General features: G+C 38.8%; 1 protein-coding gene across 1 annotated transcript; it reads right to left on the minus strand.

Annotated features, from left to right (window-relative positions):
* LOC120309089 (myeloperoxidase-like) lies at positions 1 to 27937 on the minus strand. Its single transcript, XM_039345911.1, has 13 exons — positions 27860 to 27937; positions 21389 to 21466; positions 20507 to 20618; positions 19250 to 19425; positions 17468 to 17591; positions 15109 to 15238; positions 9928 to 10131; positions 7747 to 8062; positions 6518 to 6678; positions 4674 to 4926; positions 2973 to 3143; positions 1217 to 1454; positions 1 to 381 (listed from the first exon to the last, which is right to left on the minus strand). The coding sequence occupies exons 2-13, from the start codon at positions 21462 to 21464 to the stop codon at positions 183 to 185; spliced, it is 2160 nt and encodes a 719-aa protein (XP_039201845.1). The 5' UTR covers positions 21465 to 21466; positions 27860 to 27937; the 3' UTR covers positions 1 to 182.

The following is a 27937-nucleotide window of genomic DNA, read 5'->3' on the forward strand; positions in this document are numbered from 1 at the left end:
TTGGGGGAGGGGGGTGATGACAACTTCCTCATTGGCTCAAGGGGGCAATTCGTTCAAAAAGGTTAAGAACCACTGTTTTAGATTAGAGCATGAGAGAAAGGGGCTATAGTCACCTGGGTTCCTGGTCCTCCCTTCAGATTCAAGGTCCTGTCCCACACTTCCTGCCTCATCCTTCTGCTGTTTTATTCTTTCCAAGCTGACAAATCCAGACTCTTGATTTTTCCACAGCTCACAAAATCTCTTGGATAGCGGTTCATTTTGAAAATGTCCCTGGACACTTCTTTAATGTGTGTGTTGTCACAAATGACACGGGAAAATGAATCACTTCTCAGAGCACGGCGCTGCCATGAAGTGAAGACATCACGGTTCTCCCACCAATATCTGACAAAAAAAGTGAAAAATCGCAATAGATTAATAATGATGATAGGAATCATAATAGAAATAATAAAAATGACTTGAGAAAGTAAAAATAATGCTTTAGTGAGCCAAAAACTGAAGGATTAATCAAAGAAAACCATTTCTTTTGGTGAGCTTTGGTCACAGCAGGGAAAAACAACTAACCATTTTGGCTGAACTTGAAAAATATTTCTATGGGAGACCATCAGAAACAGTGTTGGTAATTTAGTGATTGCCTTGACAGTGTGCATAAAGAATAGTTGGTTGTAACTTCAGTTAACAATGAATAAAATTTTGCTTGGCTATTTTTTAAAATTCTTTTTAGACTTGTGTTTTGTTTTCATTTTTTGTTAGCCACCCAGAATTATTTAAGTCGTATAAATTTGAGAAATCAATCAGTCTGATAGGAGTCTGTAATCATTGACAATAACCGGCACTCTTTCCTCCCATATTGTGCTCAGCAATTCCCTATTATCTGCTATTTCAATTGACTGAAAATATAAAAAGTATATTGTATTTGAAAATATAGTAGGCACAACCATAGGAGGATGCCTCTAGGCTGTGGCAGAGAAAACAGGCTGGAAATCCTGCCATTCTATCTCAGTCAAAAGATTCTGAATAAGTGACAATCTCATCAACTTCAGCTACAAAATCCATAGTGCAAGACAATGATCATAGTGAGATAAATGATAATTAAAACTACCCTATCATACAATCACTTAAAAATCAAAAACAATTATAGCTATGAAATCACTGGTGACATCTGGATTTGGCATACAGTTTTCTCTTGATATATATAAAGGATTTGAAAAACACCCACCGGTCGCCATCTCTGATTTTTCTAAACTGAGCTCCGATGAGACAAGCCAAGAGCGGACCCACTCGCCCGTTGGGGACAAAGGGCTCAGCCATTGCCCCAATCCAGATGTCAATATTTTCTGGTGTCCCATAAAGGTTGATGAACTGCTTTGCCAGTTTACGATTGCGAAGGACTACAGCAAGCTGGGCTTCGTTGCTGGGAGCAAAGAGGCCACAATAACGTCTCCAGGCATTGTACCCTACAAGGAGGAGCAATCATCATTATGGACAGGGAGGTTCCCATGTTTAAAAGGGGGCGGGGCTGTATTTGCATATTCACAGCTGCCATCTTGATTTTTTTCCCCTTCTCCGGGTATCCCTAATTACAACTGATCCCACTTGTGTTGCTGGATTTGCCTAAAACAGGAAAAAAATCTGATATATGTTTTAATAATGTAAAGAAAAAAGTGACTTTCCCACACAATTATTTCTAGAATGCTGTAGGATCTGCAAGCATAATAGCCATATTTTTAGTGTGTCTGTCAGGCTGGGATTCATTTTGGGTCTATTGTAAAAATTAGTGAAATTATGCACATCAATAGGGTCTGGACAGGGCAGGGCTGGGTAGGTTAGGGTAACAGGAAAGAAAAATTGGCCATAAAGTGTAGAAGTCTTCTCCTACTTCAGATATGTTGGAATTGCAATTCCCAGATTTCATCAGTAAGCCCATTTGGAATTCTGGGAGTTATGGTCCCACCAGATCTGGAAGCTGTTAGGTTAGAAGGAAGATAAGAACGTCTACATCTACATGTAGGAAAGTAAACAGTGGGGTACCCCAAAGTTCTGTTTTACGCCCAGTACTCAACATCTTCATAAACAATTTAAATGAGGGAATAGCACAGGACATCAAATCTGCAGATGATACTAAACTGGCAGGAATAGCCAGCACCCCAGAAGATAAGCTCAAGATCCAGGTGGATCTCGACAGAACTGAACACTGGGACCTATCTAACAAAATGAAATTTAATGTAGAGAAAAGTAAGGTTTTACACTTAGGCAAGAAAAAACAAATGTACTAGATGAGGTGAAACCTAGCTCAATACCAGTAGCAGTAACTAGGATCTTGGAGTCTTAGTGGACAAATACTTAAACATGAGACAGCAGTGTGCAGCAGCAGCTAAAAAAGCCAATGCAACCTAGGATTGTGTTGCCTTTTTTGGCTGTTGCACACTTCTGGCTCATATTTAAGTGATTGTCCACTAAGATTCCAAGATTAACAGAGGGATAGAATCAAGATAATATGAAGTATTAGTATCACTATATAAAGCCTTTGTAAGACCATACATATTGCATCCAGTTTTGTTCACATATTATAAAAAAGATGTAGAGACTCTGAAAAGAGTACAGAAAAAAGCAACAAAGATGATTAGGGGACTGGATTCTAAAACATAGGAAGAACAGTTACAGGAATTGGGTATGTCTAGTCTAGTGAAAAGAAGGACTAGGGGTGAGATTATAGCAGCACTAAGGAGAAATTTCCTAACCAGTGGAGCAATTTGCCTTCCAAAGTTCTGGATGCTCCATCACTGGAGGTTTTTAAGAAGAGATTGGACAGCCACTTATCTGGAATGGTAGGGCCTCCTGCTTGAGCACGGGGTGGGACAAGAAGACCTTCAAGGTCCCTTCCAATTCTATTATTCTGTTAGGACTGATTTGGACAGCCTTCCTTACTATTCAAAGGACAATGATAAATCTGCCTTTAAAATAAGCCATTCTACCTGGCAAACCATGGTCTCGTCCCCTCTGCAAGTTCAGAGCTGATAGATCAAGACCAATATGTTTCAATTGCGCAAAGAGCCGTTCCTGAAGCTCCTCAACCATCATCTGGTTCTGCCTCATCAGCTTGGAATAGTCTGCCATGAAGCCACGAACAAGGGGGTCAATGCCATCTACAAGAGAAAAGCAACAGTGGCCTCTGAAAGGAAAGTATCTTCTAACCAAGGCTTCCAGAGCTTTAGACTTTTTTTTAATCAGTAGTTTGCTTTCTACATTTAAATTCAACATATAACTCTCTGGTATACTCATTCGAGGAGAGCTAGTTAGGTGTTGGTGGCTTCTAGGCACATAGCCAGGTGGGTAACCTTGGGTTCATCACTCTCTTTCAACCCTAGGAAGGAGGAGGCAAAGGCAAACTGTTTCTAAAAAATATTTCCAAGAAAAATACAGTAACTAATGCAGGAGTCAACAGCGACTTAAAAGAAAAAAAGAAAGGAAAAGGAAAAAGGAAAAAGGAAAGGAAAGGAGGGTAGAAAGAGAAAGAAAGGAAGGAAGGAAGGAAGGAAGGAGGGAGGGAGGAAGGAAGGAAGGAAGGAAAGAAGGAAAGAAAGAAAGAAAGAAAGAAAGAAAGAAAGAAAGAAAGAAAGAAATTTGAAACAAAGTTTAACAGTTCTAAAGTTGCCTTATGATTTATTATTACATTGGCACAATTAGGCTTGTACTGTTCATCCCATGGAAGGTCAGAATATATCTACCTTTGTGGTTAGGCTACATCTTTAATCTTCCCTTCCACTATTGGCAATGTTGGTAAGACTAAACAGGATTAGAACTCAATAACTTGATCCATAATCAAAAGATCATAGTCTGTGACCCCATGGTCCTAGCAAGCTCCCCAAATCTTTGAGACTCAGAGCCGTTCCAGAAGCAGCTGCTAATTTATCATATGTAATGTGGCAACTGGTGACAATTATATATGCAGCATAATCATCAGATTAAGTATATGCACATAGTTTAAATTAATCCATTATAATATACATTTGAATTAAATGAACACAAACCACAGTTTGGAATGCAGCAGCCAGCAAGACATGAAAATGAGGACCTCAGCCTGGAAAATGTTGCTTATTTTGATCTGCTCCCAGGCGTTTCCCCAGGTCCCGGTATTTCAGTTACTCCTTACATTTCTGCCCCGATGGCAGAAGCCCCCAAAGCTGACAGTTGGTCCCCTGCTTTAAAGATTTCAGTCTCCTTGAAATGTCATTGTAGGGCAGCCCTATGCTTCAGCAAGCCAATGTCTGGGGGCGGGGGAAATTTCTCCATTGTGCAGGAGGGATGAACAGCATTTAAGGGCTCGAGGCTGCATTGACATTGCTTTAAAGAATATCATATAGGCAAGTCAAACTGATGGGTGGGTCCAGGATTTTGTTAAGGTTCTATATTGGGGGGAAAGAATGAGGAGGGTTTTGCTTTTTTAACACCTTGCTTGCGTGATAATGACTGTATGCTTCCTGGATCAAAGATACAGGACTGCATCAGACAGATTTGTGGCATGTCCCTGGGGGCTCTATGATTTAGAGTTGCTCATCCTGTTCTTCAAAAATGATTGTTTCCAGGAGCATTGGATGGTTCCCAGTCCTATAGACTGCACTTTGAACAGGCTTGGTTTAAGTTCTCAAGAGGGTTAAGCTAGAGACCCAACTCACCTTCCGCCAAAATCCTCCATGGAGCCATGAAAGTGAGATGAAGTGGGGTCTTGGAAAAGGGAAACAAGTTCTGGAATTTCTCATCCAGGCGGGGTACAAAAGGTGGGACAGAACCATGCCCAAATCGGAAGGCCAAGGAGAAAACATTTGAAATGGAGGGGTTCACTTTCTTATTGTAGCCTCTGTACACAGGTAACCGTTTATAGAATTCATTGCCTAGCAGCAGAGGTAGATAATCTCTGTATGTGTATATCTACAATGATACAAAGACAATGTAAGTCCCAAAGGCCTCAACCTACTTATTTGTTTTCTTTATTTATTCCTGTCTGATGACTTAATACCAAGAGTACTCTGAGCATTCAGAAAGTAAGGACAAATTACAAACTAATTTAAGAAACAATGGTAGATCTTTTGATCTGATTTAACATCAATCTTACGTAATTCTTTTTGCTTCTTGGAAATAGTATATGTAGCCAAACATCTAGTTTTATATCCTGCATAACTCCCAGCAGACTGGGTAGTTTGCAAATTGTTTAAAATACTAACAACAAACAACTCAAAACAAAAAGAAGAATAAAGGAGGCATTATGACAAAACCAAATGGGAACGAAGGAAACCACCATTAAAAGGAGGTGTAAATCATTCTTACCAAAGGCCCAAATGAACAGCCTGTACTATAAGACTTTTGAAAGTTGGGGTAGGGGAAAATCTTGGGGGGGGCTCATTGTAGAAGGTAGGCACTCTTATACAGGAAGCACAGCTTATCCAGCTTTTTTTTTTTTTTAAGTGTGCCCTTCATTAACCTCCATCCTTTAGAAGAGTCACTTTTCTGCTGGCCATCTGGGTTGCAAAATTCCATACAGTTCAACTACTACAGTGTTTCCTAACTTTAGCAACTTTAAGATGTGTGGTCTTCAACGCCCAGAATTCCCCAACCAACATACTATTCTGCTCCCCTGATAGCTTAGGGGACAAGTTGTGAAGGAAATAAGGCTCAATAGGAACTTCCAGAAATCTGCATGTAACTTAACACTACCTTCATTTATAAAATCTTGTCCATGGGATTTACTCAGTCCTACAGATGGGGGGAAGAAACTTCTCTCATACATCTCTTACATCACACTGCTTTGTTTTCACTTGGAGATGAAGAATCCGACTTAAGGCAATTTCCTCACTCTTGGTAGATAGCATCAGCCAGTCATAGCTAAAGCACAAAACAGCCTGCCTTCACTACTGCACAGTGGTGATTAGTGACTCCAGTAAGACCATGCCTCTCATAAACTATGGGTCAGAGGAATAGATGGAGAACAGTGAAAAAAGCACCATTTTGACAAGATATCAGCATCGAGAATGGGTGGATGAAATCCTTCAAGGAAAAGGAAAAAAAATATTTCCAGACACTGGTAGCCTGTATTTCTATCTTGTCCTTTGCCCGCTCTAGACAAATTGATAATAGAATTATCTTAATAAATGAACTGATCTTCTGGCATTATATTCCATTCTCAACAATTGAAACCATTGAAAACAGAATGCCTGTTGCTTCACCTGAAGTGAGATCCAACTTTCTTGTGGCTTGAGTTCATCTACTATCTATTTTCCACTGGGATTTGTTTCAGTAAGGTAAAGCATTCAGTATATTTACCCTATGTTTTAGAAAGAACAAGTCATGCAAGAGAAAAGATTGGACAATACTTTTTTCCCCCTTCATTTGTTTTCTATCTGAAAAGACATCTAATTTGGACAGAGCATTCAGTCTTGCAATATCCCTTTGGGATACTGCTGTGTGAAAAAAAGTGTTATGTAAAAGCAGCAAAGCTGTGAGATAAAATGAGAACATTCCATACCTGATTGAGGGCACCAATGATCTTCCGCGTTTCTTGATAGAGTGTCTCTCCCTTCCAATGGGGATTCAACGTCTTCAGTTCCCCGGCTATCCGGTTGTGCTCCCGAAGAAAGAGAGTGTGAATAGCCATCAGTCCCAGATTTTCATTGGCCCTTCCATCTCCTGCAAAGTTAAACCATAACACATTCTGTTTGGTTTTAGCAATTCAAACAAACAAACAAAAACAAATATTCTAAACATTTCAGAAAGGAAGCTGGAAAATGTTAACTTTCAGGATACACTCTAGAGGTTATGTGGATTCTTGCAGCTTGAATCTGGTATCCCTACCATAGTAAGGGAATTTGGCAGGAACATGTTGAATGTTGGTTGTGAAAGGAGGCATTGGTCCCAGGATGTTCATGGGGTGGGTGTATATGGCATCTATAACTATGCAACTGAAATCACATTCCTTTTTTACATGCACCTCTCCAGCAGTGGCTTTCTAGAATTTCAAGAGAGCCTTTTTTTGTTCTTCCTGAAGATGTTAGAGATGTAACCTGGAGTTCTTCTGACTGCCAGACAGACTCTTATACTACCAAACTCTAATTCCTCTCTGCGTCTTCCTATATCATCCCAGTGTTACCTATTTCAGATAGTAAGAGGGTGTCCAGCACAGTCATGTCCCTAAATCTGAACTTCTGCATCCAAAAAACACATCTCGGCCATGCTGGGCTATGGATCTTTACCAAAGCAGAATATTAGGAGTCACTATCCAGTGTTATCTATTTTGCATGTTTCATCCTGCCATTGTTACCATTCACATATAACTTGCATGTAATGCCCCAGAACTGAATGCACAACACGCAGCAGTTAGAGTGCAGTACTGCAGGCCACTTTAGCTGACTGTGTTCAGCAGGTCGGCGGTTCAAATCTCACCGGCTCAAGGTTGACTCAGCCTTCCATCCTTCCGGGGTAGGTAAAATGAGGACCCAGATTGTTGGGGGCAATGTAAATATATATATACATTACTTACTGGTGTACACCGCTTAGAGAGTGCTTGCACTTAAAGCGGTATATAAGTCTCATAAATAAATAAATAAATTTTACTTTTTAGAGTGAATGGTTCTTCTCTCTCCAAATGCCTACGTTATTATTCGTACTTGTTAATCATGTTTTTATTACTGAACCCATCACAGAGTCACTTTGATGTTGGGTGCTCTTATAAATGTAATGCATTAATTAAACAAATACCTGCTTTAAAACATGGGATTTTAGCAGTTTTATTTGTATGCAGACAGAGGCTATAGGAGTTGATCTCAAAAGGCAAAAGGGCCAGACCGGCATCAGTGAAGTTCTGGTTGATTGCCATGAGACCAAGTGGGTTGCTTTGGTTCCGCAAACTCTTTGCTAGAGGCTCTTCACTCCCGTACACCATACTGGCATCCATGAACGAGGTGATTGAATTGAGCTGCTCACGGACAAATGTTTTGGGGTTGCACACTGCAGCTGTCCTAATGAACGGCAGGCAGATGCCTGGAGTCGTAATCCGTGGATCTCCAGGGGGGATCTGTATAAAAAGATCAATAAGTCAAAACTTCCACATGTTTCTGATCCCAGTCTAATCAGCATCATGCTTTTAAATACTTTTAAAAAAGTATTTAACTGATCATAATATTAAATGCAAATAAAAATAAAGGTAATAGGAAAATGTGAACGAGAGAGACAGGAGGAGTAAAGGTGGAGGTACAGGGGAAAAGGAGAAAAAGCATTTACTTCCAAAATTTTTTAGCACAGTAAAGTACAGAATACAAGAATGCAGTGGTGGGATTCATACCACTTCGACAGAACCGGTAGCTAATTTTTGTTGCCCAGGCCCAGAATGGACTTCCAGAAGTGGCATCCACACAGAGAACCGGTTGTTCACATATTTGAATCTCACCACTGTAATAATGGCCTTTACTTTACCAACTTAAAGCATTATACTTGAACTATTAATAAAATAAAAATTAATTAATTAAGTAAAAAGAAAACAAAAAAAAAACCAATAAACTCAAAAGACAGACTTGATGGACCACTAGGTTTTTTTCTGCTGTCAGTTTTCTATGTTTACTTTGTATTTCATGTTCTGGCACTTAAAAATAAACATGACTTTAAATACTTTGATTTTTTTAGTTAATGTTTTAATAAATATTTTTTTAAAAATGGTTTTTAAATTGTTTTTAAATCTCATAAGATTTCAAGTCTAATAAGATACCAGCAGGTCATGAAACAGTTTGGATTTCACATTCTGCAAATTTAGTTTTTCAGCATAGTTTGTCAACCAACTTATTTGATTCACTTATAGACAATAAACTGCCTGAATAGGCTGATTCGCTAAAAAAAGGGAAGTGTGTTGTATAAGCCCAGTTTCATCAGAAATACATAGCAAAAAGTACACTAAAGAAATTGTCATCATCACACATTTCCCTTGACTTTATAAAGGAGCCAAACTAGCTCCCTAAATGTTAAATTTATCTATCTGTCATCTATCTATCATCTATCTATCATCTATCACATTTATATGGCCACACATCACTCTGGGGTATGTACAACAATCAATGAAAACAAAAAATATAAAAATAATCACTATAAAAATATAAAAGAGTCATGGTGGGGAGTAATTTGAATGCAGTATTGCAGGCTAACTCTGCCCACTGCCAGCAGTTCAATCCTAATCAGCTCCAGGTTGACTTCACTTTCCATCCTTCTGAGGTCAGTAAAAGGATGACCCAGACTGTTGGGGGCAATATGCTGATTCTGTAAGCCATTTAGAACAGAGGTCCCTAATCTTTCCAGCTTGGTGGCCCAGCCCGGCGTGTGGTGGTGGTAGTGTGTGAGTGGTAGGTGCACGCACATGCACACAGTTCCATTTGTACAAGCAGTGTGTGTGCACATGAATCCTCCACTTGTGCGAATGGAGCTTTGCGCACAAGTGAAGGGTGCTTGCGCTCATGCATGAAGCTCCACTTATGCAAGTGGGGCTTCACATGCATGCACAAGGGCCTGTCACTCTCACAAGTGGAGCTTCATGACCATTTCTCACACGGCCCGGTTTTGAACAAGCCACAGTCTGGTAGTGGGCTGTGGCCCGAGGTTTGGGCCCCTTGGCTTAGAGAGTGTTGTGAAGCACTATGAAGCAGTATATAAGACTGAGTGCTATAAAAAGTCTTTATTATGCCCAGAGGTCGCATAACTGTTTTAAAGAGACACTATTGTATTTTAAAGATACTATCTTAAATTATTTTAAAGAGAGACTATTTATTTTCACGTTCATCTACTACCTTATCAAAATCAGGGAGAAAGCCTCCTCAGAAGGAGGATCTCTTGAAGCTAAAATTGAACTGTGGATATACAATGCTATACCATTTTTTCTCAGAGCAGAGTTTCTATTACCTTAATTGGAAAGAAAGGAGGTGCATAATTGCAACAAGAATCACAGTGGACATTCCTATTATCTATGTTGGTTGGACTTTCAGGAGCTAAGTCCAAGTCATGGTCAACCCATTGCCCAAAGTGCATGAATGCAAGAGAGCGCTGGACATCAGGCGTCACATTTTCATTGGAAGTTGTGATGATCTCATTAGACACTTGCCGTACCTGCAAGGAAACACCCAGAGAGGATTAGATAAGCAATTCTAATCTGCCTGGATTGAAATCATTCTGTTTCCTAAGTGATCCTTCCTTGGAGTCCAGGTCCTACAAAATTAAATTAAAACTATTATTTATTTATTTTTATGTATTTATAAAGTTAATTGGCCACCCATCTTCCCATAGGGTGACTCTGGGCAGCTTACAGTTACATATAAGTTAAAACATAAAAAGTTAAAATCAGACATTGAAACCAAAGACACATGGGGGGGGAGCAGAGTGGAGGGGGGAGGGGGGAACTGTTATTACTCAATCAAATATCCATTGCACTGTTCCCCCACTGGAGTCCCAAGCTAACTGGTAGAGCCAGGTCTTATGAAAGAATAGGAAGGTTGGGGCCAACCTCACATCGATGGGCAAGATGTTCTAGAGGGCAGGAGCAACAGCAGAGAAGGCCATCCTCCTGGCCCTACCAGCTGGAATAATAACCTCTTTTTGTTGTTGTTGTGTCCTCATACAGTTCTCCCCAATCCATCCTCTAAGGCAGTGCTCTTCAACCTTTTCACAGATTATACCACTTTTAGGATATGGCAATATTCAAGTATCACCAGTCGCCTAGCAAGGTGTCAAAAACGTGATGACCCCCCCCCCAAAAAAAGGAAAAAAGTGATAAAGTACAGGTAGTCCTCAACTTACAACAGTTCACTTAGTGGCTGTTCGAACTTACAACGGCATTGAAAAAAGTGGCTTATGACCATTTTCCACATTTATGACCATTACAATATCCCCAAGGTCATGTGATTTACAGTTGGATGCTTGGCAACTGGTTCATACTTATGACCGTTACTGTTTTCCAGGGACATTTGATCCCCTTTTGCAACCTTCTGACCAGCAACGTCTATGGGAAAACCAGATTCACTTAACAACCGTTTTACTAATTTAACAACTGCAGTGATTCACTTAACAAATGTGGCAAGAAAAGTCATAAAATGGGGCAAAACTCATTTAGTAAATTTCTCACTTAGCAACTTAAATTTTGGGCTCAATTGTGGTTGTAAGCTGAAGACTATCTGTACACCCACTTAACATACTTTTAATGTGAAACTTGTGCCTGTTTCTCTGACATTAATCTTTTAACAGTTCTATCCCCTTCTCTCCCTCTGCTTGTCTCAAAAAAGCCTCTCCTCTTCTCCGTCTCTCTCTGTCCTCTTCTGTTTCCCTGTTGTATTTTTTTCCTCATCCTTTCCCACCAAAACGTCCTCCTTTTATATCCTCTCCTATCTTCCCTCCTCCTCCTTTTCTCTTTAGTGCAGGTCCTGCTGACTCTTCTTCCCAAGGCTGCGCACTGCTCCATCTGTCTCTCCCCATCGTCTTTTTTCTCTCCCTTTCCCATCAAAATCTCTTCCTTTTATATTCTCTAGAATCTCTAGACCCCAAAACCAATCACAAATCCCAAGAAAACAAATTAAACAATGAGGTAGGCAGTGATGAGGAAAAAAGAAAAACTCAAACAACAATCAGGAGATACAGGAAACATATCCACGGACAGGCATAAAAGTCTTAAATGCCCATATACAAATGCTCAAAGCTTGGGGAACAAACGGGGCGAACTAGAAGCAATAGTACATGAGAGAGGATATGACATAGTTGGCATAACAAAAACCTGGTGGGACGAAACCCATGAATCGAATGGATGGATACAAATTGTTCAAAAGAAACACGTCTACAAAAAGAGGAGGGGGATTTGCACTATATGTAAGAGAACACTACATATCTACAGAAATGCACATGATCAAAGATAAAATCTCTCCAGAATGTATATGGGTCAATATAAAAGAGGAAAAAAGTGACATTGCCATAGGTGTATATTACAGGCTAACCAACCAATCAGAAGAAATAGATGAATTCTTGCCAAGCAGTTAACAAATGTATGTAGGAAGCATACCACAGTAGTAATAGGAGACTTCAACTATCCCGATATCAACAAGGAAACAAACTCTGCAGTGAGCGGGAGATCAAACAGATTCCTAACCAAGCTAGCTGACAACTTTGTCACCCAAAAGGTGGAGGAGGGAACTAGATGTAAACTATACTGGACTTAATACTTACAAATAGAGAAAAACTGATAGAGGGAATTGAAATTGCCAGAACCTTGGGTGAAAGTGACCACATGATACTGGAATTTAATATAATGCAAACACTAGCAATAGAAACAATCCAACCAGTGTCTTAAACTTCAAAAGAGCTGACTTTAACACACTCTGAGAGAACCTAGGAAAGATCCCATGGATGAAAATCCTAAAGGGGAAAACAACCCAAGAAGCATGGGAAATTCTAAAAAATGTGATCATAAAAGCCCAGAGCAGCACAATATCATTGAGAAAGAAAAACAAGAAACTCAAGAAGAAACCAGCATGGCTGCACAAAGATCTCTCTGACAAACTGAAAGACAAATACAAAAAATGGAAAGAAGGGCACATAATTATTAGCAGACAGCCAGCATATGCAAAGATGAAGGAAAGCAAAGGCTCAGAATGAAAAAAGACTTGCAACAGAAATCAAGTACAATAAAAAAGTATCTTCCAACATATTAACAACAAGAAAAAAGTCAAGGAAACTGTAGACCCACTAAAGAGAGAAGATGGCAAGGAAATAACAGGCAACAGGGAGAAAGCAGAGCTGCTTAACTCATACTTTGCATCAGTCTTCACACAAAAAGAAACTATAGCTCAACATACCAAAAAAAAAAAACCACTGCAAAAGACATAGTAGAAACAAAAATTAAAATAAGCAAGAAAATGGTAAGAGAACACCTATCCGACCTTGACAAATATAAATCACTGGGACCCAACAGATTACATCCCATAGTTCTGAAAGAACTGGCAGATGTTATCTCAGAACTATTGCACCACATCTGTCATAAATCCTGGAGCATCAGGGAAGTACCTGAGGATTGGAAAAGGGCTGATGTGGTTCCCATCTTCAAGAAAGGAAAAAAACCGGACCCAGGAAATTACAGACCAATCAATTTAACATCAATACCTGGAAAGATCCTAGAAAAGATAATAAAAAAACAGATCTGCGAACAACTAGAAGCAAACAAAGTCATAGCCAGTAGCCAGCATGGGTTTGTTAAAAACAGATCATGCCAAACCAATCTTATTTCATTCTTTGATAAAGTGACTAAACTAGTAGATCAGCGAAATGCTGTGGACATAATATACTTAGATTTCAGTAAGGCATTTGATAAAGTATACTACAACCTACTCCTTGGTAAGCTAGAAAAAGGTAGAATAGACATCACCACCAGATGGATCTGTAGCTGGCTAACAAACCGTACTCAACAAATAGTCCTCAACGGGACCACATCTACATGGAGAGAAGTAAGCAGTGGGGTACCACAAGGTTCTTTCTTAGGCCCAGTACTCTTCAACATTTTCATAAATGACTTAGATGAGGGAATTGAAGGGGAACTCATCAAATTTGCAGATGACACCAAATTGACAGGAGTAGCCAATACCCCATTTAGGCAGAAAAAATCAAAGGTACAAGTACAGATTGGGCAAAACCTGGCTTAAAAACAATAACTGCGAGAGGGACCTTGGAGTCCTAGTGGATGATCACTTAACTATGAGCCAGCAGTGTGTAGCAGCAGCCAAAAAAGCTAATACAATCCTGGGTTGTATAAACAGAGGCATAGAATCAAGATCATGCAAAGTTTTAGTACCGCTTTATAAAACCCTAGTAAGACCATGCCTGGAATACTGCAGCCAATTTTAGTCACCACACTACAAAAAAGATGTTGAGAGTTTGGAAAAAATTCAGAGAGGAGCAACTAAGATGATCAAAGGCCTGAAGACTAAAACATATGAAGAACGGCTGTGGGACTTGGGTTTGGCTAGTCTAAAGAAAGGAGGAAATAGGTGAGACATTATAGCAGTATTCCAGTATCTAAGGGGCTGTTCACCAGAGCACCAGAGGGAAGGACGAGAAACAATGGTTGGAAATTGATCAAAGAGAGAATTAAGGAGAAACTTCCTGACAATGAGGACAATCAACCAGTGGAATAGCTTGCCTCCAGAAATTGTGGGCGCTCCATTACTGGAGGTTTTTAAGAAGAGACTAGACAATCACCTGTCTGAGATGGTATAAGTTTTCCTGCTTGAGCAGGGGGCTAGACTAGAAGATCTCCAAGGTCCCTTCCACTTCTATTCTATTCTATTCTGTTCTGTTTTGTTCTGTTCTGTTCTATTCTATTCCTCTCTCCCCCCTCCTCCTTTTCTCTTCCGGGTGCGCTAATCAGCGTGCAGCTGTGCACGCTGATCCTGAGGCGTCTGCCTCACCCTGTAGCCCTACAGAAGCGCTGATCAGCATGTAGTCACACACACCAATCCTGGGACTTCCACCAAGCTCTGAAAGCCCTGCAGCTCCAACTGACTCTCTCTCAGGCTTGTGTGGCACTGCTGCTGCTTCAGCTCATTCTTTTCCTTGCTACACTTATCTAGGATGGTCGTACACCATCTGCCAGGTGCCAGAGTATCACCAGTAGTACCCATACCACCAGTTGAAAAGCCCTGCTCTAAGGCACTGTGTTTCAACCTTGGCAACTTAAAGATGTGTGGACTTCAACACCCAGAATTCCCCAGCCAGCATGCTAGCCTAGGGAATTCTGGGAGTTGAAGTTCATACAACTTGAAGCCAAGATTGAGAAATTCTGTTCTAAGGTAAACAATACACTATGGCAACTGGCGGTATGATCTAACCCACTTCATTAACCATGTGATTGGTGGTAAAGTCAGGTGATTTGGAGAGGGGTGGGATGATGAAATGGGCCGGTAGCTACTGGCTACTTTAGACTGTATAGATATTGTTTTACAAGGGTCATCTCATCGTACACTAGAGCCCACAATGATTTCACTATGGTCCTCTGATAGTTCTCCAACTATAAGCTTGACCCAAACAGGTAGATGACTTTCTATCACTTACCAGAGGTAGAGGATATCCATTATAAAGTTGCCCTCCAATCAGTCCTCTTGGAAGGGATATGCCATCTTCATATTCTGCTGGAAGCCAGCGTGCGTAGGCATGATTGGCTACTCCAAAATGTGGGTGTTCCCTAGAATGGGAAAATAATGTAATGCATGGAGGTCTTTTAGGGATGTCTTCATCACCGAATAAAATATGCTGGAACAATCTCTATACAAAAATTATTTCCTTTGCATGCCCAGAACTGGAAAAACGGAAATTCCCCGGTGGAGAGTGAATTAATTAAAAAAAATTTGATATGTGCAGAGATGGATCGATTATCCTTAGAAATTAAAGATAAGGATGAAACAGAGTATTAGGGAGTTTGGGATAAGATGCAGTATTGGTTAGACTTGAGGAGAAAAAGTCAGAACAGAGAAAACTCGTCTAGAAGAGAGAAAGTGTAGATTTCCAACCTCAAAGTGAGCGTAAGATAGAGATCAGAAAGAATATGAAATAAGAATGGAAATGGAAATTATGTTATAAATAGATGTAAATATGTATGTAAATATATAAATATGTAAATAGTATAAAATGCAATATGTAAATGGTATAAAAAAATCAATGACTAGGAAGATATATGGTATATGGTATGGTATGTATGGCAAAATAACAGCCAGAAAAGTCACACTGTGTTCAATCTGTTTTAAAATGTTTACTTAATACAAATTTACAAATATATATATATATATATATATATATATATATATATATATATATATATATATATATATGTCTTTGGTTGTTCGGGTTTTCTCCCGCGTAAAATTGGAAGTGTCTTGGCGACGTTTCGACGAAGTCCCATTCGTCATCTTCAGGCTGGTGTTTTCAGCTTCGTGCTTCGAGCAGCAATTGCTGCTCGAAGCTCGAAGCTGAAAACACCAGCCTGAAGATGACGAATGGGACTTCGTCGAAACGTCGCCAAGACACTTCCAATTTTACGCGGGAGAACACCCGAACAACCAAAGACCTACATACAAACACCCGCGAAAACCTCAGAAAACATATATATATATATATATATATATATATATATATATATATATATATATATATATATATATATATTTCCTTTGCCTTCCTGAAGGTTGAAGTTAAGCTAACAGGCAGCTTTTGTTCTTCTCTGAATGTTGAACAAAATGAAACCTCTGTGTAAATATCTGTTCTATTGTTCAGTAAGGCAGTTAAGTGAATTTTTCCCCATTTTATATCCTTTCTTGCCACAGAAAGGTGGTGCACTTGTTCAATTATTTAGTGAATCACTGCAGTTGTTAAGTTGGTAACACAGTTGTTAAGTGAATCTGGTTTCCACATTGACTTTGCTTGTCAGAAGGTCACAAAAGGTGTTCACACGATCCCAGGACACTGCAACCATCATAAATATGAGTCAGTTGCCAAGCATCTGAATTCTGATCATCTCACTATAGAGATGCTGCAACGGTCGTTAAGTGTAAAGAATAATCTTAAGTCACTTTTTTCAATGCTTTTGTAACTTTGAACAATCACTAAATGAACTGTTGTAAGTCGAAGACTACTTGTGTAACTGATTATGCATTTTGAAAGCTTGTTTTAAAACTCTCCCTTAAAATTCACCATGAAATGAAATGAACTTTAAAACCTAAAAAAGTTCCTGCCAGAAATAAACAATTTTATACAAAACTTCTGGTACTGATTGCCATTAACCCTGATGCCCTAGTAGCGCCTGGTATTTTTAAAAGAGGAAATTAAAATTCTTTTTTCTCATAGAACCTGTTTATTTTTCAAATAAATAGCTCAGCATACAGAGATGCCTTACAGCCAGTCAGACAATATTTCCATCTAGGTGGCTAACCCATCTAGAGGTAAAGAAGGGGCAAAATAAATATTTTGCACCTTGTAGGTGCTTAGGATTTTCATTGCACCCCTCAAAATCCTCCCAATCAGCTTTCCCCCATTTTAGAGAGCTTTTAAGCTGCAGAAGAGATGCCTTAAAACAGAGGTCCCCAACCTTTTGGGCACCAGGGACTGGTTCTGCAGAGAGAGGTTTTTCCATGGACCAGAGAGTATGTGGTTTTGTGTGCTGCCTGCATCTTGTGGATGGGGCTTTGCTTGTTTGTGCGAACCGGTTGCTGGCATGCCGCGGCCCGGTACTGGTCCATGGACTGCAGGTTGGGGACCCCTGCCTTAAAGGGCTCCAAACATCAGTTTTGTTTCTTCAACTTCTCTAATGCTTTGCACAGAAAGTAAGCCTAAACATTTCAGCTCTATCAATTCTGGTTCCACAAATCACCATATCCTAAAGAGACCTGCTTTAAGCAGAGTTTCAGCAGGAGTTGCATACCTGTTGTTGCATTGGCCAGTGATGGTCCGGTAAGGACTGTTCAGTGGACAATGGATTGGCCACGTCACATAATTGCAACCAGTTGTTTTGAAGAGTGTCTCTTTTTGGTCTCTGCTTAATACGTCTAAATAGGGAAAAAATAATTGGAAATCAAGGATTTAATGTAATATTAATTTAATTAATGTTAATTTAATTGCTAGTTATCAATTTAGGTAGTCCTTGACTTATGATTACAGTTGGGACTAGAATTTCCCTTGCTAAAGCAGTTGGTTGTTGAGTGAGTCATATCTGATTTTTTCACCTTTTTTGCACAGTTGTGCATCACTGCAGTTGTTAAGTGAATCGTGTAGTTTTTAAGCGAATCCAGCTTACCTCATTGACTTTGCCTGTTGGAAGTTGGCTGGGAAGATCACAAATGACGATCACATGATCCTGAGATGCTGGAACTATTGTAAATACATGCTGATCACATGATCATGGAGTTGCTGTGATAGTCATTAGTGTGGGATTGTAAATCATTTTTTCCAGTGGCTTTGAATACTTGCTAATTACTTGCTAAATGAATGGTTGTAAGTTGAGGTCTACCTGTACTTTAAAATTTTAAATTAGACAGTGTTCAACCACTTTAATTCTGGAAATAAGAATTTTTCTGAAGTCTAAGCTGTAGTATTCATGACCTAACATGTGGGGTTTTCTGTTTCTTGTCCACTTCTCACCCTGTTGCATTACCTATCTGAGAAAAAATTCTGAAGTGCTCCATCGTGGTTTTGATCACCACGATGTAAAAAAGATGTTGAGACTCTAGAAAGAGTACAGAGAAGACCAACAAAGATGATTAAGGGACTCGAGGCTAAAGCATATAAGGAACGGTTGCTGGAATTGGGTATGTCTAGTTTAATGAAGAGAAGGACGAGGGGGGACATGATAGCAGTATTCCAATATCTCAGGGGCTGCCACAAAGAAAAGGGAGTCAAGCTATTTTCCAAAGTGCCTGAAGGCAGGACAAGAAGCAACGGATGGAAACTAATCAAGGAGAGAAGCAACCTAGAACTAAGGAGAAACTTCCTGACAGTTAGAACAATTAATCAGTGGAACAACCTGCCTCCAGAAGCGTAATGCTCCAACACTGGAAGTTTTTAAGAAGAGACTGGACAGCCATTTGTCTGAAATGGTATAGGGTTTCCTGCCTGAGCAGGGGGTTGGACTCAATGACCTCCAAGGTCCCTTCCAACATTATTATTATTATTATTATTATTATTATTATTATTATTATTATTATTATTATTATTATTATTATTATTATGGATCATCGCACAGTCAGCCAGATGTTCAGACTGGATTTGGCATTTTGTCTACCTATCGAGTCCTTACCCAGGACCTGGGATAGGCAGATGTGGATGTTTGATGGTATTACAGATATCGTCGCAGGATGGAAGCAGTTCCTAATAAGGCCGCCTTTTGCAATTGACTAATAGCGAATTTGTCAATGCCAATGGTGTTCAAGTGGTGCTCCAGTTGTTTTGGGATTGCACCCAAGGAGCCTATCACTATTGGTACTACCCTTGCTTGCTTTTGCCACAGTCTTTCTATTTCTATTTGTAGGTCTTTGTATTTTGTTATCTTCTCCAGTTCTTTCTCTTCTATTCTGCTGTCTCCAGGCACTGCCACGTCCACTATCCAGACTTTTTTGTTATTATTATTGAAAGAACATTCTTTCAAAGCACTGTGATAAGGCCTTGTTTTCATGGACCCTCATTAGGCATCTCTGGTTTTTCATCCTACCTGTAATATTGAATGGTCTCAGATACTTATTTTGTATTTTCTTCTCTAAGATATCCAAAGCAGTTTCCATATAACTTGCAGCTCGGATTGCAGTCCTGGTTCCTGCCACAGGTGCTTTTAAATATTTCAAAAAATCTGAAGGGTTGAGATCAGCCTTGTTCAAACTTTCTTTGATTCTGGAAAAAGAAGTAGAGTTGATGATAAGCAACCACAATGGAAAATGCCATAAGAAATATAGTTGTGTTTACACAATGCTGTTTTTAAAATAGCAGCAGGGAAGCAGAGAATTAGACTGGAGGTATTCTTATTCTTTCATGTTATTTCCTTTCTTTCTATTTTCTACCATTTTACTACTTCATTAGAGTACCCTGTTTAGTCAACATGTATTGATTAATATAAAGTATGCAGCCTGAATCCTTATTTTTCCCTGCCACAATAAATCTGTGCATTTTTCTTCTCTCCTATCTTTACTATTGCATTGCTCAAACATCTGGATGTTTCACTAGACTTAACTCTTGGGGTAGGGGGTCCTTCTACAACAGTGGTTCTCAACCTTTCTAATACCGTGACCCCATAATACAGTTCCCCATGTTGTGGTGACCCCCAAGTGGGTGTGGCCATTAATAAGAGGGAGTAGGACAGCTAGGGAAAAGGGGGAAAAATGGCGGACAGCGTGGTTTGGCGACCCCCGTGAAATGGTCATTCGACCCCAAATGGGGTCCCGACCCACAGGTTGAGAACCACTGTTCTACAATATCATATCTAAGAAGTATATGCTCAGATTCTTGAATGATTGATTGTAAGTTGCTGGACACCCAAACTCCTTCAGAGATAATGGATTATCTAGTTAGTGTTTTGAAAAGGCTTCTTGATACAGCAGACCAAATTAATGAATGAATGAGGATATAAACAGGTGTGGGCTTGAGAATCACAATACTGAGATGGGCAGCCATATAAATTCAAATAGAAACAAAGAAAAAGAAAATTTAATAATTTTCTACCTGCCTCAATATAAAGTTTATAATTTGGTGGCATTTTTGAGAAGGGCCCCCTAAACTTGCCTTCTAAGCTTCTAGAAGCTTCAGGCCACACAAGCTTCTGTGTGTGTGTGTGTGTGTGTGTGTGTGTTATTGCTATTATTTGCTATCTGTTTCCTGGGCATATTTCTAAACGTTCATCATGAAAAATTGTGGCTTAGAGTCTGTGATGAAACATAACAAAGGAAGTTGCCTAAAGTTTTACATAAAAGAATCTCACCTTTCCCGGGATAATTTAAATGCCTGATCCACCTTCTGTTTGGCTTCATTGATGCTGCTGAAAAACTCACTACCAGTCAGCTCTTCAGAGGAATCCAGCTCATCATCATAATCTTTGGAATAATAAAATAATGTTAGAAGAAAAACAAGATTCTGGCTTTTTTTATTATTATTAACCAGGAGCAGGAGAGATGAAAAGGATGGCTACCTACATCATCCTAGATAGCTATAACCACTTTAAGAAAGCAGAGTGGGCATCTGCTTCCCTATCCATCTTTATTTCTTGCCTATAATATTATTTACATTGTTAAGCCTGAAGGCAAATACTGTCCTGCTACTTATATCTTAAATCTAAAATCTTATATTTAAAAATATTGAAGCTGAATAGCAAGCAAGCAACACTGAATATGTTTTGTGATATCTTTTATAACGCCCCCCCCTCAAGTCACTGTGATTTGACAGGCCAAATAAATTTTCTTAATAAATAAATAAATAAGATGTAGCAAAAATTGATTGTTATCAACAATGACTATCAGGATTCTCTAGCCAGAAGTAGGGAATGAAGACTGACTCAACTATTTAATGACATTCTGCCCTAAATCAGGGTTGTCCACATTACATGTGCAGCCCATCTAGTCCAGCAGTCTGTTCTCACATTGGCTAACCAATTGCACAAGCAAGCTCTCTCATCTCCCAACATTTGGCCACCAAGATTAATAGCCAAGGTTAATCAAGGCTTATAGACCTTGATCTCCATTTCTGTCTTGTTTATAAATACCCCAAGAGGCTGTTAAAAGCTGCATTTCTCCCTCTCTCCCCCCCCCCAGGAAGAATTATGCTTGTAAAAAAGTTTCAGGAAGCAAAACAAGATTTATCATTTTACCTTCCAGGTTAGATTCAGATACCATCAAGAGGTTAAATGTTATCAAAAGACTGAGCAAACCAACTGTTCTCCCCATCTCTGAAAAAGAAAGAAAAGAGAGAAGGTACAAATTGATCAATTTAAGGAAATATCTTTTAGAAACCTACAAAAGCGGATTGCTAAAAGTAAATACAGATTCAGCAAGTTCTTTATCTGTGACTTTCTAATTTTGTTCCAAACTACTTAGTGTTCCTAAGCCCTCATTTTTTAAAATGAATTTATTAGCACCTGAGATAAACCTTATAGAATGCAAAGCAAAGCTTTTAGAACTTCTTAAAGCAAAAGAGTTACAGTGAATTTGGGAGCTTATAATTTAGCTCACAGTTGTTGGTGTGTCAAGTTTATATCAAAGTAGATTCCAAGATTAATTTCTAACAGAATAACAGAGTTGGAAGGTACTTTGGAGATCTTCTAGTCCAAACCCCTGCTCAAGCAGGAAATCCTATATCATTTCAGACAAATGGTTGTCCAGTTTCTTCTTAAAAATCTCCAGTGTTGGAGCATCTAATTCTGTTCTAATTCTGCTTCCTGATTTTCTTGGACATAATTTCAACATTTCATACCATGAGAGAAATTGAATATTTGCCATTGAGATGTGAGTACCATAAACCTATCCCAAGATGCAAAATATAATCAAGAAGTATTCCTGACTGTTAGGTCCTCCAAGTCTACTTTTTACATAATAAGGCATAATCTCCATAGCAAAGGAATATTTTTTAAGTACCAGATTCAGTTTCTAACAATTGCTGTTCAACATTTCCCAGATAATAGGATTAAGATATCTATCTTTGACCTTTGAGCATCATTTAAAGCAGGGGTGTCAAACTGCTGGCCCATGGGCCAGATGCATCATGGCAAAACCACGCCCACCCCCATTGCCGGCAATGGAAAAAAGTCGTGATACGTCGCAAGACATCACGTGATGTTGCAAGTTTGATACCCCTGACTTAAAGGAATCACTGGTCTGACTCTGCAGACTTCTCAGACTAAGGTCTTCCAGATGTGTAAACCAGTTCCAAGAACTTCCAACTGATTGAGATGTTTGCAATTTGATATTCCTTGCGTATCTGGAGGGCATCCAGGTTATGGGACAGTGCTGCTAAAAATGGAAGGATTTGCTTCATTTGAAAATGAAAGACATCAGATTCCTTATCTTGGATCCGTGAGAAGCAAGGTTAAGATGAGAGCCAGGGAAAGGGATTTTTTCTTCCTGAAAGATTTGAGAGGCATTATCAATCAGAGCGGGAAGTATGGAAATATTAGAAATTTGAATATAAAGTCCTGTCTCTATCAGGTAGAGCTGGGAAAAGTCAGAAGGTCATCAGAAAAAGTTTTTATGGGCACCATTACAGTTGCATTGTAGAGGACACAGGTTTGCCCTGCACCATCATGCCACTGGATTTCAGAATTCTTCCAATGCATAACAAAAACAAATCCCAATACAAAGCTTATTACTTTGCATAATTAGATTGTTCTGGACTAGATGGAAGAGCCAACATAGTAAATTAAATAAATTAACAGAACAAAAGAGTTGGAGGGGGGTTGTTGCAGTGTTAACACTGATCATTTTGGATTAAATGAACCAAAAGCACAAGGAGTGACATGAAAGTAGTCTTCCAATATCTAAGGCTTTGCCACAAAAAAGAAGAGGTCAACCTATTCTCCAAAGCACCTGAAGCAATGGATGGAAACACATCAAGGAGAAATCCAACCTAGAAATAAAGAGAAATTTCCTGAGAGAACAATTAATCAGTAGAAGAGCTTGCCTTTAGAAGTTGTGGTTGTTCAATCACTGGAGGTTTTCAAAAGAGATTGGACAGCCATTTGTCTGAAAGGAATAGGGTCTTCCTCACTGAGCAAGAGATTAGATTAGAAGACCCCTAAGATCTTCCAACTCTGTTATTCTGTTCTGTTCAAATATCATTTTTCAGTTTCCTAAGCCCATAAAGAACTTAAAATAGTGTTGAGAAGCAGATCAACAATCAACTGGAAAGAGAAAGGGAGATCAGTTCCTCATTGATAAATCCATCACCTTCCCATCAATCACAAGTGCTAAAGTGGGCAACTCTCACCTGCTCTGTTCTTCTTCAGATGATTCTCCACCCTGTTTTGCTAGATGATGTAAGCTTTTATACTCCTTGGATCAATAGGTGTGGACATGAACAAATAAGATGGGACTTTTTAAAAAAAACTTTGTTTGATTTGGGCTATTTCAAGATGAAACATAGAAAGTCCACTTCCTTGTTCTTGAAACGGAAAGATATTGATTCACGTTAGACAAGAAAAGATCTGATATCATTAACGAATACCATGTCTGCCAATGATTTTGCACTATAACCCACATCATTCTCTGCAGATTAATGTTTGTGAGTATGGGAGGCGTTTCAGACTAACTTCTCAGGAAAGCAAGAGTGGCAATTTCTGGGGAATCAAAAAGGACTGAAGGAATGTTGAAACAGAAGAGGTGGCATGGTGGCTCAGGGGCAAAGATGCTGGGTTCGTCAGTTGGAAAGCTGACAGCCCAGGTTCGAGACCTGAGTGCCATGAGATGGGGTGAGCTCCCATTCTCGCACTTTGGAAGCATGCAAATGCAAGTAGATAAATAGGTACCACTTTTGTGGGAAGGTAACAGAACTCCGTGACATCATGCTGGCCTTATGGCCATGGAAACATCAAGCTCAATGGCCTCAAAACAGAGATGAACACTGCCCCCTATAGTTGGCAATGACTAGTGGAGTAAAATCTGCAGGAACTCTTTCCTCTAATGCAGCGGCTGCCAACCTTTTCTATACCCCACACCCCTAGAATGCTTCTGATACATTCTCGCACCCCTTACAAAAGTTCAAAACAACGGCAATGAATTATGCATATACACTATAATTTTGAAAACCCAAGTTTTGCAACCCCCTGGAATATTGTCTCGCACCCTCAGAGGATGCAAGCACCCCTGGTTGGGAACCCCTGCTCTAGGGAATCAAAAAGGACTGAAGGAACTTTGAAATAGTTCCACAGTGATGCCAACCATGTTAGAAGTTACCATAAAAACAAAATACTACTTCCCTTAATAGTAAATGAGACCAAAGGCTCTCTTATTTTAACACTGGTGGCTATATAAATGTTCGAAATAAATAGGTACATAAGATTGACTGAAAGGACCCTAATAATAATACAGTACCAAAGCGGACGGAATCCTTCTCTCCAATTATCATGGCTAGAAAACGGCAATGAATTATGCATATACACTATAATTTTGAAATTTCTAAACCCATGTTTTCGCACCCCCTGGAATATCGTCTCGCACCCCCAGTCGGGAACCCCTGTTGTATGCAAAGGCAGATAAAAGCCCAGCACTGCTTCTACTTGCTTACAGTAGATGCTTCATCTAATGAGCTATTAGTTGCCTTGGGGGGAATAGCAGGGTGGTATTCAGCATTATAGGGGAACCTTTGATTATGTGATGATTCCTTACTATCACTGATGATGTTACCTGTTTGGGTAGTGAAACTTCTGCAAGAAAACAACTGAGCTTAGAAAGCACCAAGGCCCCCTCACGTGTCAGAGATCTTTGCAAGCTGTTCCTACAAAAAGAAACTTGAGTTGGTCGAGCCAAAGCAGACTAGCCTTAAATTACCAAGTGTGCTTCCTGGTTGAATGGGAACTTGAAGCTGGATTTCCCCATGCAAAGTCCAACAACTGAATCATTCAATAGTGCCTGTGGGGCTTCTGTATTACACGCTAATATTTTTCTTTCTGCCATGTCTGCTTCCCTTTAATTTCTAAGCATTATTCTAACAGTAAAAAGTAAAGTAAGTGTAGCCCGCAGATGATGTCTTTACCCATTCCTGCTCCATCCCTCTAGCAACAAGCTCTCCTGAATTCTAAATAGTTCCAGTTTTTTAATGCCAAAATTGCTATATATATTTTTTGCTCAATCACATTCTTTGCTCAGTTGCTGAATTCTATTGTGAATCAAAGGAAGGGATCCAGGTTAACATTTGACATTAGAATTGCCAACACTGCTGAAAAGGAAGCTTATACCTATATTTGCTGAGTTTCCCCAATGGAAACACAAGTGCAATTTTAGGGTGGAGTAATACAAAAAGCAATCTTGCAGAAATCTCCTGGCCAAATATGCAAATCAGTCAGAAGTCCCAGGCCAGAATCCAAGTAAAGTAAGCTTCATTTACTTTACTTTTTACCATTAGATTCTTTAAGGTGACCAACTGTCCTCCTTTAGGGAGGACAGTACTCCTTTTGTAAGTTCTGTTCTCCCTCGAAAAGTGTCCTCCTACATGTAAGGTGACCAACTTTTTTACAATGAAAAGGGCACAAATAAATTGAAGAAAAAAAATCGTAAATAAAAGAGACATTTTATTCATTGCAACAATAATACAGAATACACTATAATATGATAAATGCATAATAAAAAACATTTCTAACAATAACATTTTATATTGTAATTATGCTTGCATGCCTATTAATTATTATTTAAATGAGTACTTTTCCATTGAATGAATATTTTTTGTCAATGTATCATCTTCTAACAATATATTGGAAATATCTGAACAAGAAATATCCTTCATATTGAATTTTACGACAAGTGCTGCAGCTAGAGTATCAACATTCAATCTCGATTTCTCACTTTTCCAAAAATCATTAGCAATTGAAAAAACCCTTTCAACTGCTGCATTAATTCCAGGGCAGCACAACATAAATTGAACAAGAATAAATAAATTTTCACATGGAATATGTTCATTTTTGAAATGGCTGAATATTTCCACCCATCTTTTATCAATTTCAACGTGTTTATTTTCCCATTGTATTAATTTTTCAGAATTTAAAAATACATTCAGTCTTCTAATTTCTTCAAAGAGACAATCGTTGTCTATTTTAATGTCTGGCATTTTTTTAGATAAAAACTCAACACAAGATTCAATATCTGTCCAATATACTTGCGATGAAGTCAAAAAATACCATTGAAAACTGTTATTTCCTATGATGTTTGTTTCAGACCATTCTTCGATATATTGAAAACATGTTTGATAAACTTTTCCATTATGCCCGGATTTGATTCGTCTAAGTCTGACGATTTTCTTTTTATAACTAAAGGAAGAAATTTTTCTTCAATTTTCTTCAAATTCGAGTTTTATATTGAAGGATAAAGTCATTCAAAATAAGACTAACTTCTGTAGCTGAAACGTGTTCACCTTCAATCTTTTGAATCGTTTTGTGAAAAATAGATGCTTGATTATGTACAAAACACATTAATATCTTAGATATTTCATTATTGAAAAACGATTCCAGGATTTTAGGATATTTTTCTAAACTTAAAAAATATGAACGGAGAGGCTCAAATAATTGTAGAAGATGCTCTATAGCAGGTATTAGAGCAAGCCATGTAACTTTTGAATATCCTAAAAGTTTTTTGTATTGAAAATTCGCTTCTTCACAAAATTGTTTTAAAGTAGCCACACGAATGGTAAAATGACTAAAATACAAATAAATTAACAGAGGGATAGAATCAAGATCACGCGAAGTATTAATACCACTCTTCAATGCCTTGGTAAGGCCACACTTGGAATACTGCATCCAGTTTTGGTCACCACGATGTAAAAAAGATGTTGAGACTCTAGAAAGAGTACAGAGAAGAGCAACAAAGATGATTAGGGGACTGGAGGCTAAAACATATAAGGAACGGTTGCGAGAATTGGGTATGTCTAGTTTAACGAAGAGAAGGACAAGGGGGGACATGATAGCAGTATTCCAATATCTCAGGGGCTGCCATAAAGAAGAGGGAATTAAGCTATTTTCCAAAGCACCTGAAGGCAGGACAAGAAGCAACGGGTGGAAACTAATCAAGGAGAGAAGCAACCTAGAACTAAGGAGAAACTTCCTGACAGTGAGAACAATTAATCAGTGGAACAGCTTGCCTCCAGAAGCAGTAAATGCTCCAACACTGGAAGTTTTTAAGAAGAGACTGGACAGCCATTTGTCCGAAATGGTGTAGGGTTTCCTGCCCGAGCAGGGGGTTGGACTAGATGACCTCCAAGGTCCCTTCCAACTTTACTATTATTATTATTATTATTATTATTATTATTATTATTATTATTATTATTATTATTATTAAATTGTAGTTATTATTACTTCTACATCAATTGGCATGGCACATGACACCGTGTTGATTGCATTTGACAAAATATGTGCATTACAACCTATTTCTAGTATTTTCTTTTGGAGTAAATCTTGTAATTTTACATACACATTATTCACCCCTTTGCGTCTTCACCCATCAAAATTTGTGTTTGTATTATCAGCTGTTAGTGCAACAACTTTGGATTTCAAATTGTTTTCATTTATTACTCTGTATAGATGGTTTGACAAAATTTCACAGTTTCGCCCTCAATGGATTCTAAATTTAAAAATTTTACTTACTAATATTACTCCCTTCAAGTAATGTCTTGATTTTTTTTTCATTTTTTTTTTGTCCTTTCTCACAAAATTCTTCCCAGC

This window comes from Crotalus tigris, unplaced genomic scaffold, assembly GCF_016545835.1.
Source record: "Crotalus tigris isolate CLP2741 ecotype Arizona unplaced genomic scaffold, ASM1654583v1 scf7180000017987.690289119674:8195010, whole genome shotgun sequence".
NCBI lineage: Eukaryota > Metazoa > Chordata > Lepidosauria > Squamata > Viperidae > Crotalus > Crotalus tigris.